The sequence below is a fragment of the Amblyomma maculatum genome, chromosome 1 (assembly GCF_055883805.1).
Source record: "Amblyomma maculatum isolate TAMU_Amacu chromosome 1, ASM5588380v1, whole genome shotgun sequence".
Classification (NCBI taxonomy): domain Eukaryota; kingdom Metazoa; phylum Arthropoda; class Arachnida; order Ixodida; family Ixodidae; genus Amblyomma; species Amblyomma maculatum.
In genome coordinates, this window is record NC_139344.1 from 23,655,146 (window position 1) to 23,674,388 (window position 19,243).

General features: G+C 47.6%; 1 protein-coding gene across 1 annotated transcript; it reads right to left on the reverse strand.

Moving 5' to 3' along the window:
* Window positions 1–1,594: 1,594 nt before the first annotated feature.
* LOC146201944 (cathepsin D-like) lies at window positions 1,595–18,517 on the reverse strand (the record flags this gene model as incomplete). The annotated part of the gene is given in 6 exon segments (XM_084583721.1): window positions 1,595–2,353; window positions 6,317–6,361; window positions 6,363–6,416; window positions 13,559–13,703; window positions 15,896–16,367; window positions 18,403–18,517. Coding segments are annotated over 6 exon segments (996 nt in total), but the record flags the coding sequence as incomplete, so codon positions are not given.
* Between the last annotated feature and the right edge of the window lie 726 nt (window positions 18,518–19,243).

Genomic DNA, 19,243 nt, shown 5'->3' on the forward strand with positions numbered 1-19,243 from the left:
CTAGGTCTTCGCGGCCGAAGGTCGTTAGGCTGATCAAGATGTCTAGAAGAAACAGGGCTTGAGAAATGTTGCCACGAGCATTCTTCGAAAGAAGCAGGGTGTGCTGAGTGAACAGAAGAAAACTCAGGCTGCGATCGAAGATTGTAGGCAGGTTCACACGGAAAAGATGGGCGGTAGGACATTGGTGACGTGTTCCGGCAGCGGGAATAGAGCCGGAGTAACTCTTCTCGAATGATCTGCCGGATAGTTGAAGTAAGGTCCGGAGGAACGTGCTCATTAACGCTGGCGACGGTTGTCGCATTGGTAAGCATTCCAAACTTAGGAGTTACTCGACGGGTCTTTAGTGCTTCGAATGTGCGGATGTGACAGAGGACAGCGGAGACAATGGAGATATCATCTTTGGCGATGAGGAAGTTGTAGACATCAGCTGCGATGCCCTTCAAAAGGTGCCCAACTTTGTCCTCCTCGGACATGCGAGAATCGAGGGTTCTGCACAATTTGAGGACCGCTTCGGTATAGGTAGTGCAGGTCTCGCCAGGTATAGTTGAGCACGATGGGCTAGTGTCTAATCGGCCTGCTTCTTGCGCGCTGACGAATCGCCGAAACACTAAGTTCGGTGACAAAGCTGTCCCGTGTCGTCAGCGTGTCCTCATGGTTTTCAAACCAGACAAGGACGGTGCCGGTCAGGAATAAAACGACGTTGTCGAGCTGAGTGGCGAAGTCTCAGCGGTTGTAGCGGCTTACCCGTTGGTAGTGGCGGAGCCAGTCGTCAACGTCCTCCCCCGCTGCGCCAGCGAAAGGACGAGGCTCTCGGTAAGGTTGATAAAGGCCGAACTCTCCTGATTTGATGTGGCAAGAAGCGCTGGGCTAGGCTCAGTCGGCGGTGGCATTGTAATGAACAGTGGCGGGAGTCCAGCAAGGCGGCGGCTACGATGGGGCTCCAGGGGTGCGTCGATGACGAAATGACGTGGGATCGAAACCGCACTCTCCACCAATAATGTAACACTCTTGTCTCTATGTAACACAACCTTTCTGAGCCCAAGGTATGGTGCACACGAAACAGGCGGCACTTCCACTCCCACTCTCTTCTTCGTCCAACTATCCCAGTATCATTCACAGTTATTATGCAGACACCTTAATCGCGCCGTAATAGAAGAGAGGAAGGTGGGTGGAAATAAAGAAATGGTTGCTGTATTGGAGGGCTTCAGAGTAGTTTCGTCCACCGGGGGATCTTATCGTGCAAATGGACGCCACTTAGTTTCGCCTTCATCGAAAAGCCGCCACCGGCGGTCGGGATTCAACCCGGGTGCTCCGGAAGAGAAGTCGGGCGTCTTATCACTGCACGACTACTGTGTCGGAGTACCCGGTTTCGATACCGACCGCCTGCGGCTGCGTTTTGACGGAGGCACGTAAGGTAAAATCTGGTCCAGCGATCAAATTTCTTCCCTCTAGGCAAGTTACGTTTGCACTTTAAAGCAAGCGGGACACGAAGTCTCGAAGAAAAGACCAATAAACCTTATGGGCTGAAAACTGCCTGTGTGTCCATGTGCACTGGCAGTAAAACTTCACACAGTTTTCTTTAAATGACCAATTATTTGCTCACTTTATTTACATCATCTCAGTTCAAGCGATAAGTTAAGGAGAGTAAAGTTCAAGATAAGGAAAGTAAAGAATTTTACTGGCTTTAAACTGTCCGCGCCAAATCAACAACCAAATTAATGTAGATCTGTGATGCGTTTCACATACCTGGTGGGGGAAGGAGTAGCAGCACATAAATATTGTCAAGCGTTCTGCCCGATGATTTCAAGTGGAACGAGGCAATCGTTAACATATCGAAATAGGTTTAACAAAGCACGTGTTCCCCATCATTGCCGTGTAGACATTACATAACTCATACTTTGCAGAAGAAATAAAAAGCTAATAGAAAGCAACAACTTTGTTTTGTCTAATACAATGAGATCCACCTAGAGTATTAATTTTGCTAGTAAACCTAAATGACCTAAGGGTGCATTAATTTCTTTTGCAACGCAACACCACACCGATTAAGTATCTCGCTTGGGCCTGTAATTTTCAGGAACTGCGCTGGTCTGCAAATGATATTTTTTTTATTTGAAGTTTTTGCGCGCGCACCCCTCCTAGCGCTGGCACTTTGGTATACTAAGAGATCAGCAACATGGGATGCGAGATTCTAGCGCGCTTCAGCGAAGCCAATTCTGTCGGCCTCTCTGTCGAAGACGGTGTAATATTTGCGCATGAAGACTTGTCCTAAGATCCACAAGGGCTTCTTCGTGCCGTAGTCGTCAGTGTTTCCGAACCCGGTGTAGCAGCGCCACAGGTTGTCGGACCCCAGCAGCTGCATCGAGTAAACAAACAGATCCAAGACGATGCATGAGTAAGGGATGACGTTTCATGCACGTACGCTTGAACGTAGCATTTATATATCTTCTGTCCAGTACAGCACCCTTATATAAGCACAGAGCAGCTTCCCCAATGTAGACGATTCGACTGGCTGGTTTAGCATTTTGTCAACTAGGAAAATCGCTACGCATAGAGACGAAGGTGGGGCAGAACACAAGCTGTCCCCACTCGACATAGTAGTAATGAAGGGCCAAGTTTACAACTGTGTGTACATAGTCTCTCGGTAATAAATCGGCAGTATTGTAAATAGACAAAAGTTGTGAAAAAAGAAAACAGATGTTATATACTATGAAGTTACCTCACCAACTGAGGGAACTATAGTCCTTCTGTAGCAGTAATTGCGAAACAAGACCGAATAAAAGTAATCTTATTTAAAGGATTTCTATCAAAATATAAATTATAGAGCTGATCGGTACAAAATCAGAGATTCTTCTATCGTGCACATTAATTAAACTCATTTCTCATGTCTCTCTTCAGTGCCTGCCCCTATTTTAGGAAAGAGTCAACACATTGACGTGCTCTTTTGATTGTAGCAAAACGCTTAACCTTTATTTGTACCAACGATGCAAGATACATAGGTGGGGATACAGCGGGCCGCACCGGTGTCAGATAAAGTCCCCTTGTACGTCTAAGCCGTACGAGATGGCAGTTTGCTCAGCGGCCTGTGACGTAGTGGGAGGCAATGCTTTTCTATGGAGAATACACTCTTTTTGAGAGCCATTTTCCCGTAAAGTGTGGCCGATGACTGAGAGAAAATGTTTTTGCCTCGCAGTTTTTGTCTAGGTCAATTATTAAGCGCAGTTTTGTGAAACTGTGGCTTCGTGCATGCTTACATAAAAGCGCGAAGAACTTTCCGAACGGAATTTGAACCTGCTGCACGAATAAGCGACGGCACTTTGACAACAAAGCATTAACAATCGGTCGTTTCGTTTGTTCTTTAGTTTTGCCTCTTTGGTTCGCGCATCAGTGTGCCCTCACATCTTTTCGACTTCTCCACACGCACTCGTTTGATCCTTAGTTTGCTCCTTACTTTATTCCTTCCTTAAATTAGAGGTCCTCTAAGCTTCGCTGGATCATGGAAAAAGCAAGAGAGTTCCAGAAACCCATCTACTTCTGTTTTATTGATTATGCGAAAGCGTTTGACTGCGTAGATCACAGCAGATTGTGGCAAGCTCTCCAAGAGATGAGAGTTCCAATTCACCTCATCTGTCTCCTCAGGAACCTGTATGAAGGACAAGAGGCCACAGTCAGAACTGGGCATGGTCTTACTGATTGGTTTCCGATCGAGAAAGGAGTGAGGCAAGGCTGCATACTGTCACCCTGCCTATTTAACCTATATGCAGAGTGCATCATGAGGAAGGCCGGTCTGGACGAGTCTTCAGATGGAGTGAAGATTGCTGGAAAACGTTTCAACAACCTTAGATATGCGGATGATACCACTTTAATGGCAGAAAATGAAGTGGAACTCCAGAGACTTCTGATGGGCGTACAAGAAGAGAGTGAGAAGCTTGGGCTTAAACTGAACATTAAAAAGACAAAGATCATGGGGTCTTGCCCTATCAAGTCCTGGAGCATCAATGGACAAGAAGTGGAAGCTGTGACAGATTTTCTCTTCTTGGGCTCCAAGATTACCTCGGAAGGAGACTGCAGCCATGAAATTAGGAGACGCCTGCTTCTGGGAAAGAGAGCAATGGTTAGCCTTGACCGCCTAGTAAAGAGCAGAGACATTAGTCTGCCAACCAAGATCCGTATAACTCGTGCTATGGTCTTTCCAGTTGTGATGTATGGATGCGAGAGTTGGACTGTGAAAAAGGCTCACCGCCGAAGAATTGACGCGTTTGAATTGTGGTGCTGGCGAAGACTCTTGAGTGTTCCTTGGACTGCCAGAAGATCATTGTCGACCATAAAGCCTGACCGCTCATTGGAGGGTCAAATTCTAAAGTTAAAGTTCAGCTACTTTGGTCATCTGATGAGAAGAGAGGAGTCGCTGGAGAAAGATTTGATGTTGGGAAAGGTTGAGGGTCGCCGGAGAAAGGGTAGGCAGCGAACGCGATGGTTAGATGGCATCCTCGAGGCACTGCAGATGAAGTTATGTGTTGTTAGGAAGATAGTGAGAGACCAGAAAGCGTGGTGTGACATGGTTCATAGGGTCACGAAGAGTCGGACACGACTGAACGACTGAACTGAACTGAACTGAACTGAAGGGGGTTCTACTAGCTCCCTCTGAACTCCCCCTCCCCTTCCCCCTCTCCCTTCCTCTATACTATTGCTTGTTTCTTTGCTTCTTTTTTTTTCTTTCTCTTTATCTTTTTTTTATCCTCAGGGTACAGGGTACAGTAAAGAGGGGAAAAGAATTTCACAACAATGGAGAAAGAACATCAAGCATAACTTATACAATACAACACAATAGAGGCAAAAATTATGGTTAACAGTTTTCTTGAATCTAAATGAGAGAATGACGAGCAGTAATGTGATGCGGTGCGCCAAAGCAGCATATAAATCAGTTGATGAACACAAACAGATTACACACGTGGTAAGGAACGTTTTGAGCTGGATGGGATTATTGAAAAATGCGGTCAAGAAATTTTATTAATTACAAGTTGTTAGAAAATATGATTGTGCACTAGTCACCGTATTGCAATGGCGCACTGAGACTTTTCGTAGTTACGACGATAAAAAATGAAGGGTGGTGTGTGCGTACGGACCATGCAAAGGGACTAGTTCATTGAAACCTAGTTTAAAGCGTAAACTTTTTATTGCCTATAGTTCCTCACTTTATCGCCGTCGGCGTAGGCCAAGATGCTGTGCGCCGACAGCTCGTTATGTTAACGAAGCACCGACGGTCGCAGCCCGCCCGGTGCTTGGCAGCGTGTCAACTCGCTTCGTCGATCATTGCCTGCATATCTACAACCCGGACAAGATTTGTAAAGGGGTCATGGCGGGCGCCAGTGGTTACGCGTTTCGGGGGATCCTGCAGTGGTTCGTAAATGCGAGGTTCGTGCAAATGTTGATGACGTTGGGCTTGTCTGAGATAAAAAAGCCTGGAATATCGGCAGGATTTGTTCCGGTTCTGTACACGTGAATTGTCCGTACTTTTTTTCGCTTGCTTATCCCATTCGTCCACGCAGTCGTTTGCACGTTAGTGATTTGTGTAATATATAATCAGTACGGGCGCTGTTGCATTTCTTTCATTAAGTGCCTAAGAATACCCTACAAAATTATTTATATTTTTCTCCCATTCGCCCAATCGAATGAGGGATTCGCTTTCCATGCCCAATTTACGCTATCCAAAGAGAGAAAGCTGTGTTTCCAGAGCGCCTTGGAATGAATGACCATGACTTAATGGCTGACTGATTTGCTGATCACTTCTCCATATTTCAACATAAAGTGCAACTTGAACCTTTTCTCCGCTTCGTTGTTAGGATTTAAATTACATCAATAGCATTAGAAAGCCAATAAAATATTCTAGAATATGATTCGGCACTATTGCAATGGGGTTGGCTTATGAATAAAGTGCTACGGGTATGCTCCTGGAGACGACGGACTTCGGGCGACGTGAACGGTTCGCGCAGGAGAAACGCGCAGTGCGATATCAGCTGGTTGCTCTCGCAACGACGCCGTTGATGCATGTGTTTTTTTCTTCCAGCGAAGATTCACCGCTACATCTACCAAGGTATATCATCCACTCTGACGCTGTGATCAGCGGCCCGGTTTGGAGGAGCGCGGCTGGTACTTTATCTGGAAACTTGCGTCCAGTGCCTCGCCCGTGCTATGGCCCCACCTAAATACTCTTACACAGTGTTTGTACCAGAAGGACATCTCAGTGCCCTTCGTTTCAATACCGGTTGAAGGCTGAGCGAAAGAAGTTACGGTCGTGCCGTCTAAGCTGAGGGCTTACCTTGACAATGTATTCCTTTCCTTGAAACCTGTACTGCCGGCCCCCAAATGGTAAAGATGAGCTCTGGTAGCGTGTTCACTTCCTCGCAATCCACGCGGTACTGCACATTTTCACAGAAATGTATTTTTGAGTTTGGCGCATGATGGCCTTAGCTGCTAATGTGCCATAAAACCCAACCCAACAGAACACAACAGAAATGTACTTACCCGTTAATCCACGGTATATTTCACATTGTCTTTTCTTTTAAAGACAACTGGTCGCTATCTACTCTTACAAACAACATAGCACAAAGATGACAGCACAGGTGCACTATAATTTTCTCAAGAACACCAACCGCAGAACATTCGCGTGCAGTGCCTCAGACGCAAGGGCAGCACGAATGACGATTGACTGCTTAGATGAAGCATCTGAATTCGAACGTCGAATTTAAACGCAAGAGCTGCGTCACATGTTCACATAGCAAAGAGCTTGAAGTAGGCAGAGTTAATACGAGGAATTCTCTCATGGCATCCCTTTTTTGACTATCTGCTGCCTGGGAACATTAGGTGCGGCAGTCCGAATTCTTGCTTTTCTCATGCATGCAAGAACGCCATATTGGATGGATGGGTCCTAGCCTGCTTTCCGAGGACGCAGTTACGCCAAACTGGAGAAGCTGGCAAGAACATGCAGTGTGTTCAATTTGAGACGCTATATGCCATCATTTAAGACAGTATTCTAATATTTATGTCTATAAACTTGAATAACACGCATACTTAAGTTCGCTGTTTATAGGCTCTGTGTGAGGCTGCGACATCTTTTAACTAAATAAAAAAAACAGCCCGAATACAAGCGGTGCGTAAGCAAGAAAACAAAAAGGACATGACTCCTCTCTTCAAGTTAGATAGTATGGAAAAAGTGAGACTGACATATTTTTATGTAATGCGTCTCAAATCCTGCCTACTCCGGACGTCTTTGTCAATGAGAGAACATTTAGTTAATTCCGTTGCTGCCAGGCGACTACAGGTGTTGCACTGTGGACTGTGAAATTTAACAAAGTGACTCAGGCTGTGAAAAACGGCGTAGTGAAGGGCTCCCGAAATTCTGACCACCTAACGTTCTTTAACGTGCACTGACATCGCACAGCACACGGGTGCCTTACTTTTTTCGCCTCCATTGAAAAGTGGCCGCCACGGCTGGGATTCGATCCCGCATCCTTGGGCACAGTATAGTCAAGCGCCCTAACCACTCACCACCACGACGGAGCAGCTACATATGGGCAAGCGTTTGCGATCGGCACCAAGGCCAACAATGTTCAGTACCGAGACCTTCGAGAACACATTCAACATCAATAAGAAAGACGTTTATTATTAGGAAGTCCCATGATCAGCTCTAAAAATAATGACCCCGCATCCTGTCTTGAGCTTGCAGACTCGCTTCCCGCCAGCGAGAGGTGCCATCACCTTGTGCGTCCACAGTTACGTGTAGTGCAGACTGTTACGTTTTGCCACCGACAAGTGTGACAGCTGACGCGGCCGCCGCGTAGCAACAGGCAGAACAGCGAGCGTTTCGGCCATTTCGGCGCCGTCCAGTCGGCCGCCCAACGCTTCCTTCCGCGGGCAAGTCTCGGCGTGTTCGTGCCATGCGCTAAATGTGTGTGCGTGCGTGTGTGTGCAAACGCTGGCCAAGCCCGGCGCTTAAGGGAGAGTGCGTCGCCCTCGCCCGTCTACAGGAGGTGGAGGATAGTGGAGGAGATGCGGTAGCGCCACCTGCGATTGAGTCATCTCGTCTTGTCCGAACTTGTAGGGCTCTCCCTTTCCCTCTGAACTGGCAAGCCTATAAAAAAGCAGCGGCAGACTCCTCTGCGAGAGACTACTTGGGAGACGTCGCAGTGACGACGCCAGACACCAGCTGTGTGAGCGTGTCGGTATTCTCTACGGGTCAGCTTCTCTGCCCGTTCCTTCACGATGTTGTATTAAAAGTTTGTTCTGTTAGAAGATGCCTCGTCTTTGCTGGGACCGTTCATGCCGTCTGCCGAGCCACGGAGCCGCGAGCCAAATATAATTGAGAAATTTAGCTTACCGTGATCCGCGATCCGCCACGGTGACCCTCTACCGTGCGTGGGCGGGGCGAACAAGCCCATTGGTCCCGACGCGGCAGGTCCATGTGCGGACATCCAGTATGTGGCGCCATCTATCCGCGTCGAGAAGGTTTGGGCATGCGCAGTGGAACGCGCGGTGGCGGTTCACGGTGGCGGATCGCGGATCACGGTAAGCTAAAACTCTCTAATAGAGAGATTTAGCATACCGTGATCCGCGATCCGCCACCGTGACACTCTACCGCTCGTGGGCGGGGCGTTCAAGCTGATTGGTTCCGATGCGCCAGGTCAATGTGCCGACATCAAGTATGTGGCGCCATCTATCGCATCAAAGTGATCTGGGCATGCGCAATGGAACGCGCGGTGGCGGTCCACGGTAGCGGATCGCGGATCACGGTGTGCTAAATCTCTCTATTAACTGGTGGCAGCGGTGCGATACCCAGGCGCAAACCCAAACGTAATAAGACAAATCACAATTTTGGTTCCTCTTCCCTTGGCGACCCAACGACTGCATAGACCTGTTCAATATTTTCTTCTTTGTCTAGTCACAGAAACGTGCCGCCTAACTAACGCGTTCTGACACTGAGTATGGGTCGCGGGTACGATGTCAACAATGTTGGCCGCGATGTACGAAATAGTTGTGTACTGATAATTTCATCATCATCATCATCATTGCCAGCCGGACTGTACCCACTGCAGGGCAAAAGCCTCTCCAATATTCTTCAAAATTAACCCGGTCCTAGTTCTAGCTGCATCCATTTGACCCCTGTGAACTTCTTGACCTCATCCGCCCACCTGACTTCCACCATCCCCTGATACGCTTTCTTTCCTTTGTGTTTTGTTACCCTAAGCGACCATCGGGTATCCTCTCTGCGTCCTACATGTCCTGCGCATGCCCATTTCTTTATTTGATATCCACTAGAATGTCAGTAACTTGAGTTATTTCCCTGACCCACTCAACACGCTCCCTATCTCTTAAATTACCCCTCTACCCTTTTAGAGTGCAGCTCTTTGGCGCCCGTTCCTGGGTTTCGCGTCGGCTTCGCCGTCTGCAGCGACCTCGTAGCCAGCTTCGCCCCCCCCCCCCCCCCCCGCCTTTTTCAGCACCCCAGCTAAGGCCCCTTCTTCCTGCGTGGCGCCGACCGCGCGTGTTATCTGATCGCTGCGCACGCTCCCCCGTTCGCCGCTGGTTATAGACCAACACCGATGAGTGACGTAAGCATGATGCGGTGGCGCTACTGTCTCCAGGCTAAGCCGACTGGGGGTCATGGTTTATACGATAGCACGATTTCCGTTCTCAGAGAAATCTGTAGAAAGCCATGGATTTTTTTTTTATTGCGAAAGCAATACCACGATAGCCAAAGCGAAACCTCGGGTGGCCGCAGCTACGCCATGAAGATGCAGCTACGCCGTGAAGAGGCGCAGCTACGGATAAAAAAATCAGCCTGCCATGACATTTCAATTCACGTTACCCCTATGCCACGGGGGGGGGGGGGGGAGCTGCCAACTCGGGTCGCTCCTTTCATATGGGAGGGAGATATCAGAATAAGCCTGCCAGAACCCTTTGCAATCACGTTACCCCTAGGATACGCAGGTGCGTCCTACGGCTTGGTTAAAGCGTGACTTTATATGTGGGCTGGTAGCTTACGCTCTCGCGTCATGCCCTTAAAGGATGAGCTTAAGTGTCCCCAATAATGTAGCACCTTACACTGATAGGGCGTGATAGGAGAGTAATGTAGCAGGCAAAAGAAGCTTCCGTCGTTGCTTTCGCAATTCAACTAGGGTTAATCAGTGCTAAACCACAACAAATTTTATTTGATGACGAATAAATATTATATTCCATTTCTCATTTCAAGGTTGCACTATAGAGCCATTGTACAACCTATATACACCACCAAAGCATAACCTATGGGTCAGAAATGTAACTATTGCTATATTAAAAAAAAAAATGTTTTTGTAGAAAGCTTTTATGCTTTTCTGACTATTTTGTGAACCCCCGAAACGTACTATACTGCCTTTACTTTTCGAATTATTGAATACTTACGTTTTCTGTTACTTTGGATTAACCCACATTTGTTTACTAATAACGGGTTCCCTGTGTCGGGTAACAAGCGTGAGTCAGTGCCACCACATTAGAGGAAATGTGATTTTATCCACGCGAAAAACCACCCAAAGACCCCAAATGAAATACGTTTTACTGAAGGAAGCGCCGCGCCAGGCTGGGAAAGTTATGAATAGTGGATTGGACACCAAATATTGCGTGCCTCGGCTATCTGCAAACCAGAGGAATGCCTGCAGAATGATTTCAGAGACAGCAAGGCACGGAATATGAGCCACTTCGACTGCATACTACAAATGCGATTAGGTTATGCTGTGAACAAAGGGAAGGCGCAGTCACTGTCGCATGCATGGGTGCGCACTTTAACCGCTGCGTAATGAGAGAATGAAGGCGATGAAAAAAAAAAAGATTAAAAAATCTCCAGCTGATTTAGCCAAGTTGGAAAAAATGCGAAGTATGTGCGCAAGCCAGCGCCATTTCATTTCGTTTTCGGTTCGAAGATAGGTTGTCAAGATCAGGCTTCGGGCAAAGATCGGTGGAATCGGTGGTTGGATACCTCAGCGGTAGCGAACTATAAAAAGTTTGGGATCGTTGAACGCAGCTCTACAGGGCAAAGCCATAGCGTTGTTTTTGGATTCATTACGCACAGAACGAAGCAAGTTGACGAAGAGAACGTCATTCAATGTGCAACGGCAGAGAGCGGCAGTTAAACGCACGGTGCGGTCTGCTGCGGCGATAGCTATGAGGTTCCCTACTCGCTTCCCGTGAACAATTCCTGGTTCGAATCTAGTCCGCCAGATTTATTTTTGCAGCGAAAGCTACACTACGCTACCAATGAGCATTTCACCGGTGCCTTCAAGAGCGCCAACTCGGGTCTCTCCTTTCATGTGGGAGGGTGACATTATAATCAGCCTGCCATGACATTTGAATTCACGTTACCCCTTAGCTATGCTACGCAGGCACGTTAGTGCGGCTTAGTTAAAGCGGGGCTTTATATATGGCTGCTTTATATGGTAGCCTTCGCTATCGCGTTATACCTTTAAAATCGGTGCTGTGGTTAGGGCGCTCGATGCGGGATCGAACCCCGGCCGCGGCGGCCGCTTTTAGATGAAGATGAAAAGCAAGGCGACCGTGTGCTGTGCGATATCAGTGCACGTTAAAGAACCCCAGGTGGACGAAATTTCCGAGCCCTCCACTAAGGCGTCTCTCATAGCCTGAGTCGCTTTGGGACGATAAACCCCACAAACTCAACCAACCAACCTTAAAGGCGGAGCTTAAATGTGAGCCATAATTTTGTAGCGGCAGGTACGCTACGCTACCCTTGAGCGTTTCGCTGGTGCATGAAAGAGCATCCCGTTGCCTAGTAGTCGGTTCCGCCGCTGTTGCAGCGGAACAACGCCAAGAAGAAGGAGACAAATAAAGTGCTGGTGATAACAATCTGGTAGTGCCTGGCTACGCTCGCTACAGAGAAGTGTAGCGGCATCCCCGCAGATGCGCGCGCCGGGGTGAAGAGCTGACCGAGGGGAGCAGGAAAGCGTCTGCCGGCACCGGCTGCATACAGCACGAAAATGGATTCTGCCAAGAAAGCTGGTGAACTTTGATACGTTCACCGGAACGCTGGTTGTGTCAGAGGCAACGCTCGGTTGCCCGCAACCGAAGCTTTCGCTCCACATTCGGTTCAGCAGCGTAGAACTCCTCTAATTTATTTTATCCCGCGAAGGTCGAGACCTTTCACGTGCCTCCTGGTTTTATGATTTATCCCGTGAAGTAGTGCTTTCGAAATAAAAGTTTTCGGTTCTTTGCTAAGTGCTCCCGAGTAGCGGCTGCGACAGCTAGGACCCCGCACGCTATACACTGCACACATAATACTTCGTCGTCATTGTAATCATGCTGACTACACCCACTGCAGAGAAAAAGACGCGCCTATACCTCCCCGATTGATCCGGCGCTGTGCCAGCTGCCGTCCGTCATCCCCGCAAACGTCTTAATTTCATCCGCTCACGTAACTTTCTATCGCCCTCTGCTACGTTTGCCTTTCCTTAGCATCCATTCAGAATAACCTTAAGTAACTATGGATTATCTTTCCTTCGTATTACATGCACTCTCGATGTCCACTTCTTGATTTCGACTAGAATGTCTCTGACCCACTTTGCTCGCTTCATGTCTTTGAATGTTAAATCTATAATTTTCCTTTCCCCGGCTCTCTGCGTGCCCTCAACTTAAGTCGAACTCTTTGTGGAATAACTGACAGCGCATTGCTAAAGTCCGTTATGACGAATTACTTCAAGTCGCCAAGTCGGAGTAGCTGTCCGAACCCACAAGGCAGCAAAATGGGTAGCGATGGACCTCGCCGTCACTGTCCAATCAGGACTCAACCTTACTACAAATCACTCATTGCAAAGCGTACTTCGGTTTCGGGGAGATGAAAAGGTTGCTCCGTTTCGCAATTGGGATACGCCACTAGATTCAGCTCGCATCTGATTGCGGCTGCTCTGTGTCCTTACCGCAGACATATACTCTTCTCCCCGTCTGTTGGCTCTCTGCCCGCAGCGCTTGCTGCGTATCTCTCCCATTCGCTTCCCAGGAAGTCTCGAACTTATTGCAGCTTTGTCTTCCTTGCTTTCTGTCTCAACGTCTTGCGTTCCCCTCTCGCCTTCTCCCATGTACTCGTCGTAGTGCATGCCCCCTGTCTCTTTACTCGTCCTGCCTCTCGCCTTCTGAAGTGTCTATCCTTAGTCTCGCGGATACACGTTCGATCCCCTAGTTTGCTCGGTAGCAACAGTTTTCGTCTTCAGAGGACGAGTGAATTAACGTCCGTATGGCAGAATTATTACCGTTGCCGTGATGGCTTTGTAGTTTTGGCGTTCAACTGATGTTCATAATGTCGTGGGATCGGATCCCAGCCATGATGGTCGTCTTTCTATTGAGGAGCAATGCATATAAACACTTGTGTGCTGTGCGATGCCAACCAAGTGGTCTAAATTAGCCTAAGCTCTCCTCCACGGAGTCCCTCGGAACATTCCCCTTCTTCTTTCCCGTTTCACTTCAGTGCTATATTAGAACCATTACAAAGGTTTCGTGGGTCAAGTACAAGAGTAACAGTACGCACACGGCCTTGCTGTGTTTTCTGAGCGCCAATAATCATGTTGATCCTGTCTATCTCCTCGCCAGGCCCTTCGATGAACGACGAACCGGTGTCGACGACTGTCCAGCAGCCACCCACGCAGAAACGCTTGTCTCCTCCGGCCTGAACCCTGCAAAGAAAAAGGTTGCTTCAATTGTCGCTAGAATTTCGAAATGAAAGAAGGAAATTGACCGATTACAGAGCATGAAGTGTGGAAAAAATTCTAATTTCAAAAGGCCATATTTAATTGAGAATCCTTGCTTTTTGAGCTATTTTTTACCCCGCCAAGCACACAAGGGACATCACTTTATACATCATACTGATTTATTGTTACAAAACAGAAAAAGGAAGGAACATTTTTGGGCCAGAAAATGCATTTGCCATCGAATTCTGAAGCACATGAGCTGCGGCCAGCGGAAATAAACTCACAGGCAGTAGACAGTGAGAAGAAGATGAAAAAAAAAAATTAGATCAATTAGAAGGGAGTACACAGGAAGACTTATATTAATAAAGCGCACAGAAAGCGTGACGGCCGTCCGCGATTGCTCTAGCTTTGGCTTAGCGCACTGAATTCAACCCTATTTCTGATCTTATAACGCTCCCCTTTGCAGCTCACCAGCACATTTGTACCAATATTTGAGGGAAGCGCGGGGCACAGAATGGGCCTGTACGCATGAACAGCGTACACGTCTCATTAAAGTGAAGTGCTCGCGTCTCAACGAAGGTGTACTACCTCCTCCTTTTTCACAGATCGTCAAATTGGTTGGCGCCATACGTTCAAAGGGCGAGTTGGAAGTTTCAGTTGGCGCCTGAATGAACTGACACAGCATCTTGCAGTACCTCTGTATTTTAAATAACATCTTCAGGTAGCTTGAGGGCATTACAACCCTCAATTCTTTTCTGCTCTGCAAAAAGGACAGCGAAAGACTCTTAATTGCACAAAAAAAAAAAAAAAGAAAAGAGACCAATGGCTGGAAAAAAAATTTGACTGATTAAATAGCTAAATATTCGGATTGGTGACCACGAACGAGGCCCTCCAAGCAATAACGCTGTCATCTTACCACGATGGCACAGTAAATCACCTTGGACCCTTAAGAATCGCAGGTGGCGAGCATGTGCAAGGTGGCCAACTACGGCGTCCTCATCTACCTTTTTCCCACGTTGTTGCCTTACCTCCCATGAAACCATACTACTCCAGTAAGCAATCTATGAAATTTCATCTAAAGCGGTAGGAAACATCTGCAGTTAACATGTGCCAGGCTTTTCAGCGAGCAATGCAAAATATTCCGAAACACAGTTTGAAATGAGAGAAGAAAAAAAAAAAGATCACGTTAATGTATAAAACCACCATCTTTTGCGGACGTGTTTTATTCTAAAAATAATCCAAATTGTTCAGCTAATAAAAAGTTAGCAGTCCACCTAATTAGTGCTGTCAGGCTGTCAATGAAAAAGCGCAATTTAAAGCCACATAAAACACAGTGTCATATATCTTTTTGAACCTGGTGATCGCGGACAGGGCATGTAGGGTCGGTAGGCGGCAGCGATTGACCTCTCGCATCGGAGCATTTCGCAGCAGCATTCGCCGCATTCGGAGCATGACAGATTCCCGGACATCTCGTCCTACTCTCCTTCACTTTCTTCCTCTGTTGCACTCTCCTCTTCCGCTTTCCTCTTCATTCTTTTGGCAAACCCGTAGGCAGTCTGCAATGAAGATTGCTGTGTCGATCGCCGCGCCGTAACTTATATCCTAGCGAGAACAGCAATTACTTTTAAGGCGCTTTCGTCGAGCGTTCTCACGCCACCTGCATGAGCTTACAAGAACCAGACTGCACATTCTGTCGAAGATTTGCATGGCGTGTGTCAGATACGTGAGCTACATCGAGAGCGCCTAGGCAAGGACGTTATCTGTCACGAGCGTATCTATAATGCTGCTGAATATGCTCGGTCGTTTATCGCGAACCAAGCGGCTAACTGCAGCATTTTTGAGTCACGCTGCGGGAAAATTGCAGAGCTATCTATGCAGTGCAGATTCCTTATACTCCTTCGCTTTCGTTTCCTTTTCTTCGTCCTTTTCTGCGCGTGAACAAGTTTCCGTTAGTGTACTGTATAAACTTTCGTGTTTTCGTTTACCGAGCCAAAGCTACAGGTTTTATTTAACCCAAAGACTGAGCAAATCAAGCCCAGGTTAGCTAATATGAACGCCCCACACTATAGTTAGATGTAGTCATGCCGGCATTACAGGTTTTAATGCTTCCTCGCTTCCTCGAACAAAACATCGGTACCCCGGAATTAAAACCCCGCAACTGACGAAACATATCTCACCGGTCCATCTGGAACTCCCAGTGGCGCTTTCTGGTGACCGACACGTAGTGCATGGTGCCCTTGAAGCGCTCGTGGTTGATGCCACCCAAAACGAGCTCTCCTGCTGGCCGCGCCTGCGACTGGCTGCCCAGGTGGAAGGAGAACACGGGCCTGGGCACGAGCTTCTGTTCCATGATGGTGTCGAAGACAGGCTTCACTTTTAGGGCCGAAATTTTGGGGTATGCCAGCCCGATGATGCCGTCGAACGGCACGTCCCGCGTGGCCCACCCATCAAAGGGGTCGGGCCGGAAGATGCCCGACGACGCGTACGTGAGCTCGGCGAACGGCTGGGACGGCACGGCGCCCTCACCCAGGTGCAGCGTGTCGGAGGAGAGAACTCCGCGCACTTCACCGTTACCGTACTTTATGGACACCTGCTTGCCGTCCGGGACGTGTGAGCTGGACCTCGAGGCGTCGTACTTGTTGCGGTCCTCTGGGTCGCATGAGGTGACTATTCGTTATGCACGAAAACGTCCTCAAGTAGCGAACCTTCTCGTACTTGATGACAAAAACTTTGAAACATTGCTAAAAAGAAAAAGGTTTTCGTTTCTTTTTTTTTTTTGTATTGTCTGGCACGGTACTTTATAATGCATTATTTACAATAGAACATTAGCTAACAAGGCACATGTTAGAGCGGCTCTTTGACGCAAATAATTCACTTTGATCTATTTTTAGTTTTGCTCTTGCCAGGCTAATCACAACATAAATGAAAGAATGTAAACTAATGTAATATGGAACTCTTAGCACTGAAGGAACGCTGGAAACATCTTTAGAGTACACACTTGTCCTAAATTCTCTCCTTGTTCCAAGACCGCGCAGCACTCCTGCTAAGCCACAGTACAGCGCAAGTTGTGTCGAGGAGTGGCACATGCCTCCTGTACCAAAACTCTGATAAAAGAGTAAGCTGCTACGCATGGAATCGAACCGCTTTCCGTGACGAGACAGGCGCGCTACTTACTGCTAGTACGAGCGTCATCGCCTATAAATTTATATACCAGGCGTACATGCTAAAGTAACCAGGCTTTTGGAAACGATGGAGCGCCATAGCTTAGTGAAAGCAATAAAAGTTTTGTTTATGGGAGTTAACGTTTATATCGGCTCCGCCTATGAGGGATATGGCTTAGTTGAGGGCTTCGGAGGATTTCGACTATCGCATGAGTTTTTTAGCCTGCACGGCACCATACAATACACGGGTGCCTTGCGTTTCGCCTAAATTGAAACTTGGAAGCCGCGGCCGGTATTGAACCCAAGTAATCCGGATCAGTAGCCGGGCGCGCTGACCACTGAGCCATTGTGACGATTCGAGACCGCAAAAGGTCGAACTACACCGATAAGACAAACGTCCCTTGTCTTTTGTCCTATCGTCCACTCCCTACTTTTATAAAAATGAACCAATTAGCTCGCAAGAGTGTTCTACTGCCTGTGAAACCAACTGACGACTGTCGAGAATCACGTGGCCTAATCTATACTCAACTAAAGGGACGCATTCATACAGCGTAGCGGTGCCAAACTACAATCTGCTTTGCAAAAACTTGAAAAAAGTGACTCCCTCTCGTCGCTCCTTTCAATAATTAACATCCAGCTACGTCTGCATTTCTAGTCATTTTTTTTTTCTTTTTTTACCCCACCAAGTTTTTACCGAATTACAGGGGCATAGACGGGGGGGGGGGGGGGGGGGGGGGTTGCTTTGCTTTTAAAACATTCCCAAAATTTTATTACAGCACTGATTTTTTTTTTCGCCCAGCGGCGTAAAACACCCTCTGAAAAATATTTCAGGCTACGCCAGTGCAGAACTATCTTGATGCGCTCAGACAAAGCACGGCTCAGGTGAAGCGTGCTTCTTTAGGTTCTTCGCTTAAAAGAAAGCCAGAACGGCAATTCCACACCTCTCAAGTATTCTGCGATTCGCTGTCTCGCGAGCTGCTTCCGGGCGACAGGCGAAATTTTTGATAAACCCGGATCCTCAGCGACTAGAGGAGCGGCAGTGCTTTGGCGGCCTCAGCCTACCACCCGATACCATCACACTACGTGTCACCACGAATTGTCACCTCATGCAGTTAGCGCCGCTTACGTGCAGTCGGAGGCGGGTGCTCATTTAGGTACGGATTACGATTCTTACTAACAAATTGAGGCTGTCTATGAATTAATAATAATAATAATAATAATAATAATAATAATAGTTGGTTCACAGGAAGGGAAAGGCGCAGTATCTGTCACACTTGTTTCTGTGGATACCTGAACCGCGCCGTAAGGGAACAAAGGAAGGTGGGAGTGAAAGTGGAAAGAGAGAAAGGAGGAGCCATATTGGAGGGCTACGGAGTAATTTCGACCACCTGGGGATCTTTAACGTGCGCTGACAACGCACAGCACACGGACGCCTCTTCGTTTTCTATGAAATGCCGTTTTGTTTTTCCCGCTCTGCGAACGTGGATTTCACACTATGGCTAGGCAATATGAGCTATACTCGCGACATCCCTCCGAGCAGCGAAGAGATGGCACCCAGAAGTCAGCGGAACCAGTGTCAAAGATAATGCGGAATGTCTGGCCCGGCGTGCCCAGCTTCACTTCCCCGATGTAGTCCATCTGCAGACAAGATGAAAAGGCTTTGTAGGGTACATAGAAGGGCGATGTTTATTCTAAAGAACGGGTCCGAAACTTGGCAGCCTCTTAGCTGGCAAAGCTACATTATAAAATGCGGGAGCTTTTTGAAATAAGCTAGAAAGTTACAAAGTGGCATGCGTGTTGGAGAGTACTGGCAAAAAGCATTGTTGTGTTCTCGGTATTAGTGATGCTTGGGCGAGTTGGCCCGCTGTTTTGAAGAAGAGCAGCGCGACTTAGACGTCGCGCTGCTACCTTGTGTCCCTTTTCCTTTGTTTGTCCCTGGCGCAGTGTTGGAGCCGCTTCCGCGCACCCTTCGTCACACCTCTGCTACTCGGTCCGAGTCCATGTTTTGATTCGTTCTTCTCCATATGAAACGATGTGCTTTAAAAAGTGAGCGCCATTTTTATTCTTTCAAAGGGTTTGCAAATACACATACTCATTTTCACTGCTTGACATTCGCGACCCGTCATTTTTGTTCTCATTCGACAGAGCACTATATTGGCTTCCATTTCGACTCGCAACAGCTCCTGCTTATTTTGGCGGTTGGTAGCTTTTTCACTGTATCTTTTAGCTATAACAGTTTAATATGGATTTGACTTTGACATTTACCATGAGCAGATATTTCTAAAATACCACGGTTGCCAGTACCATCACTGGCAATTAAAGGAAGCATTTTAAATACCCACGCGGAAGAGATGGAGAAACAGT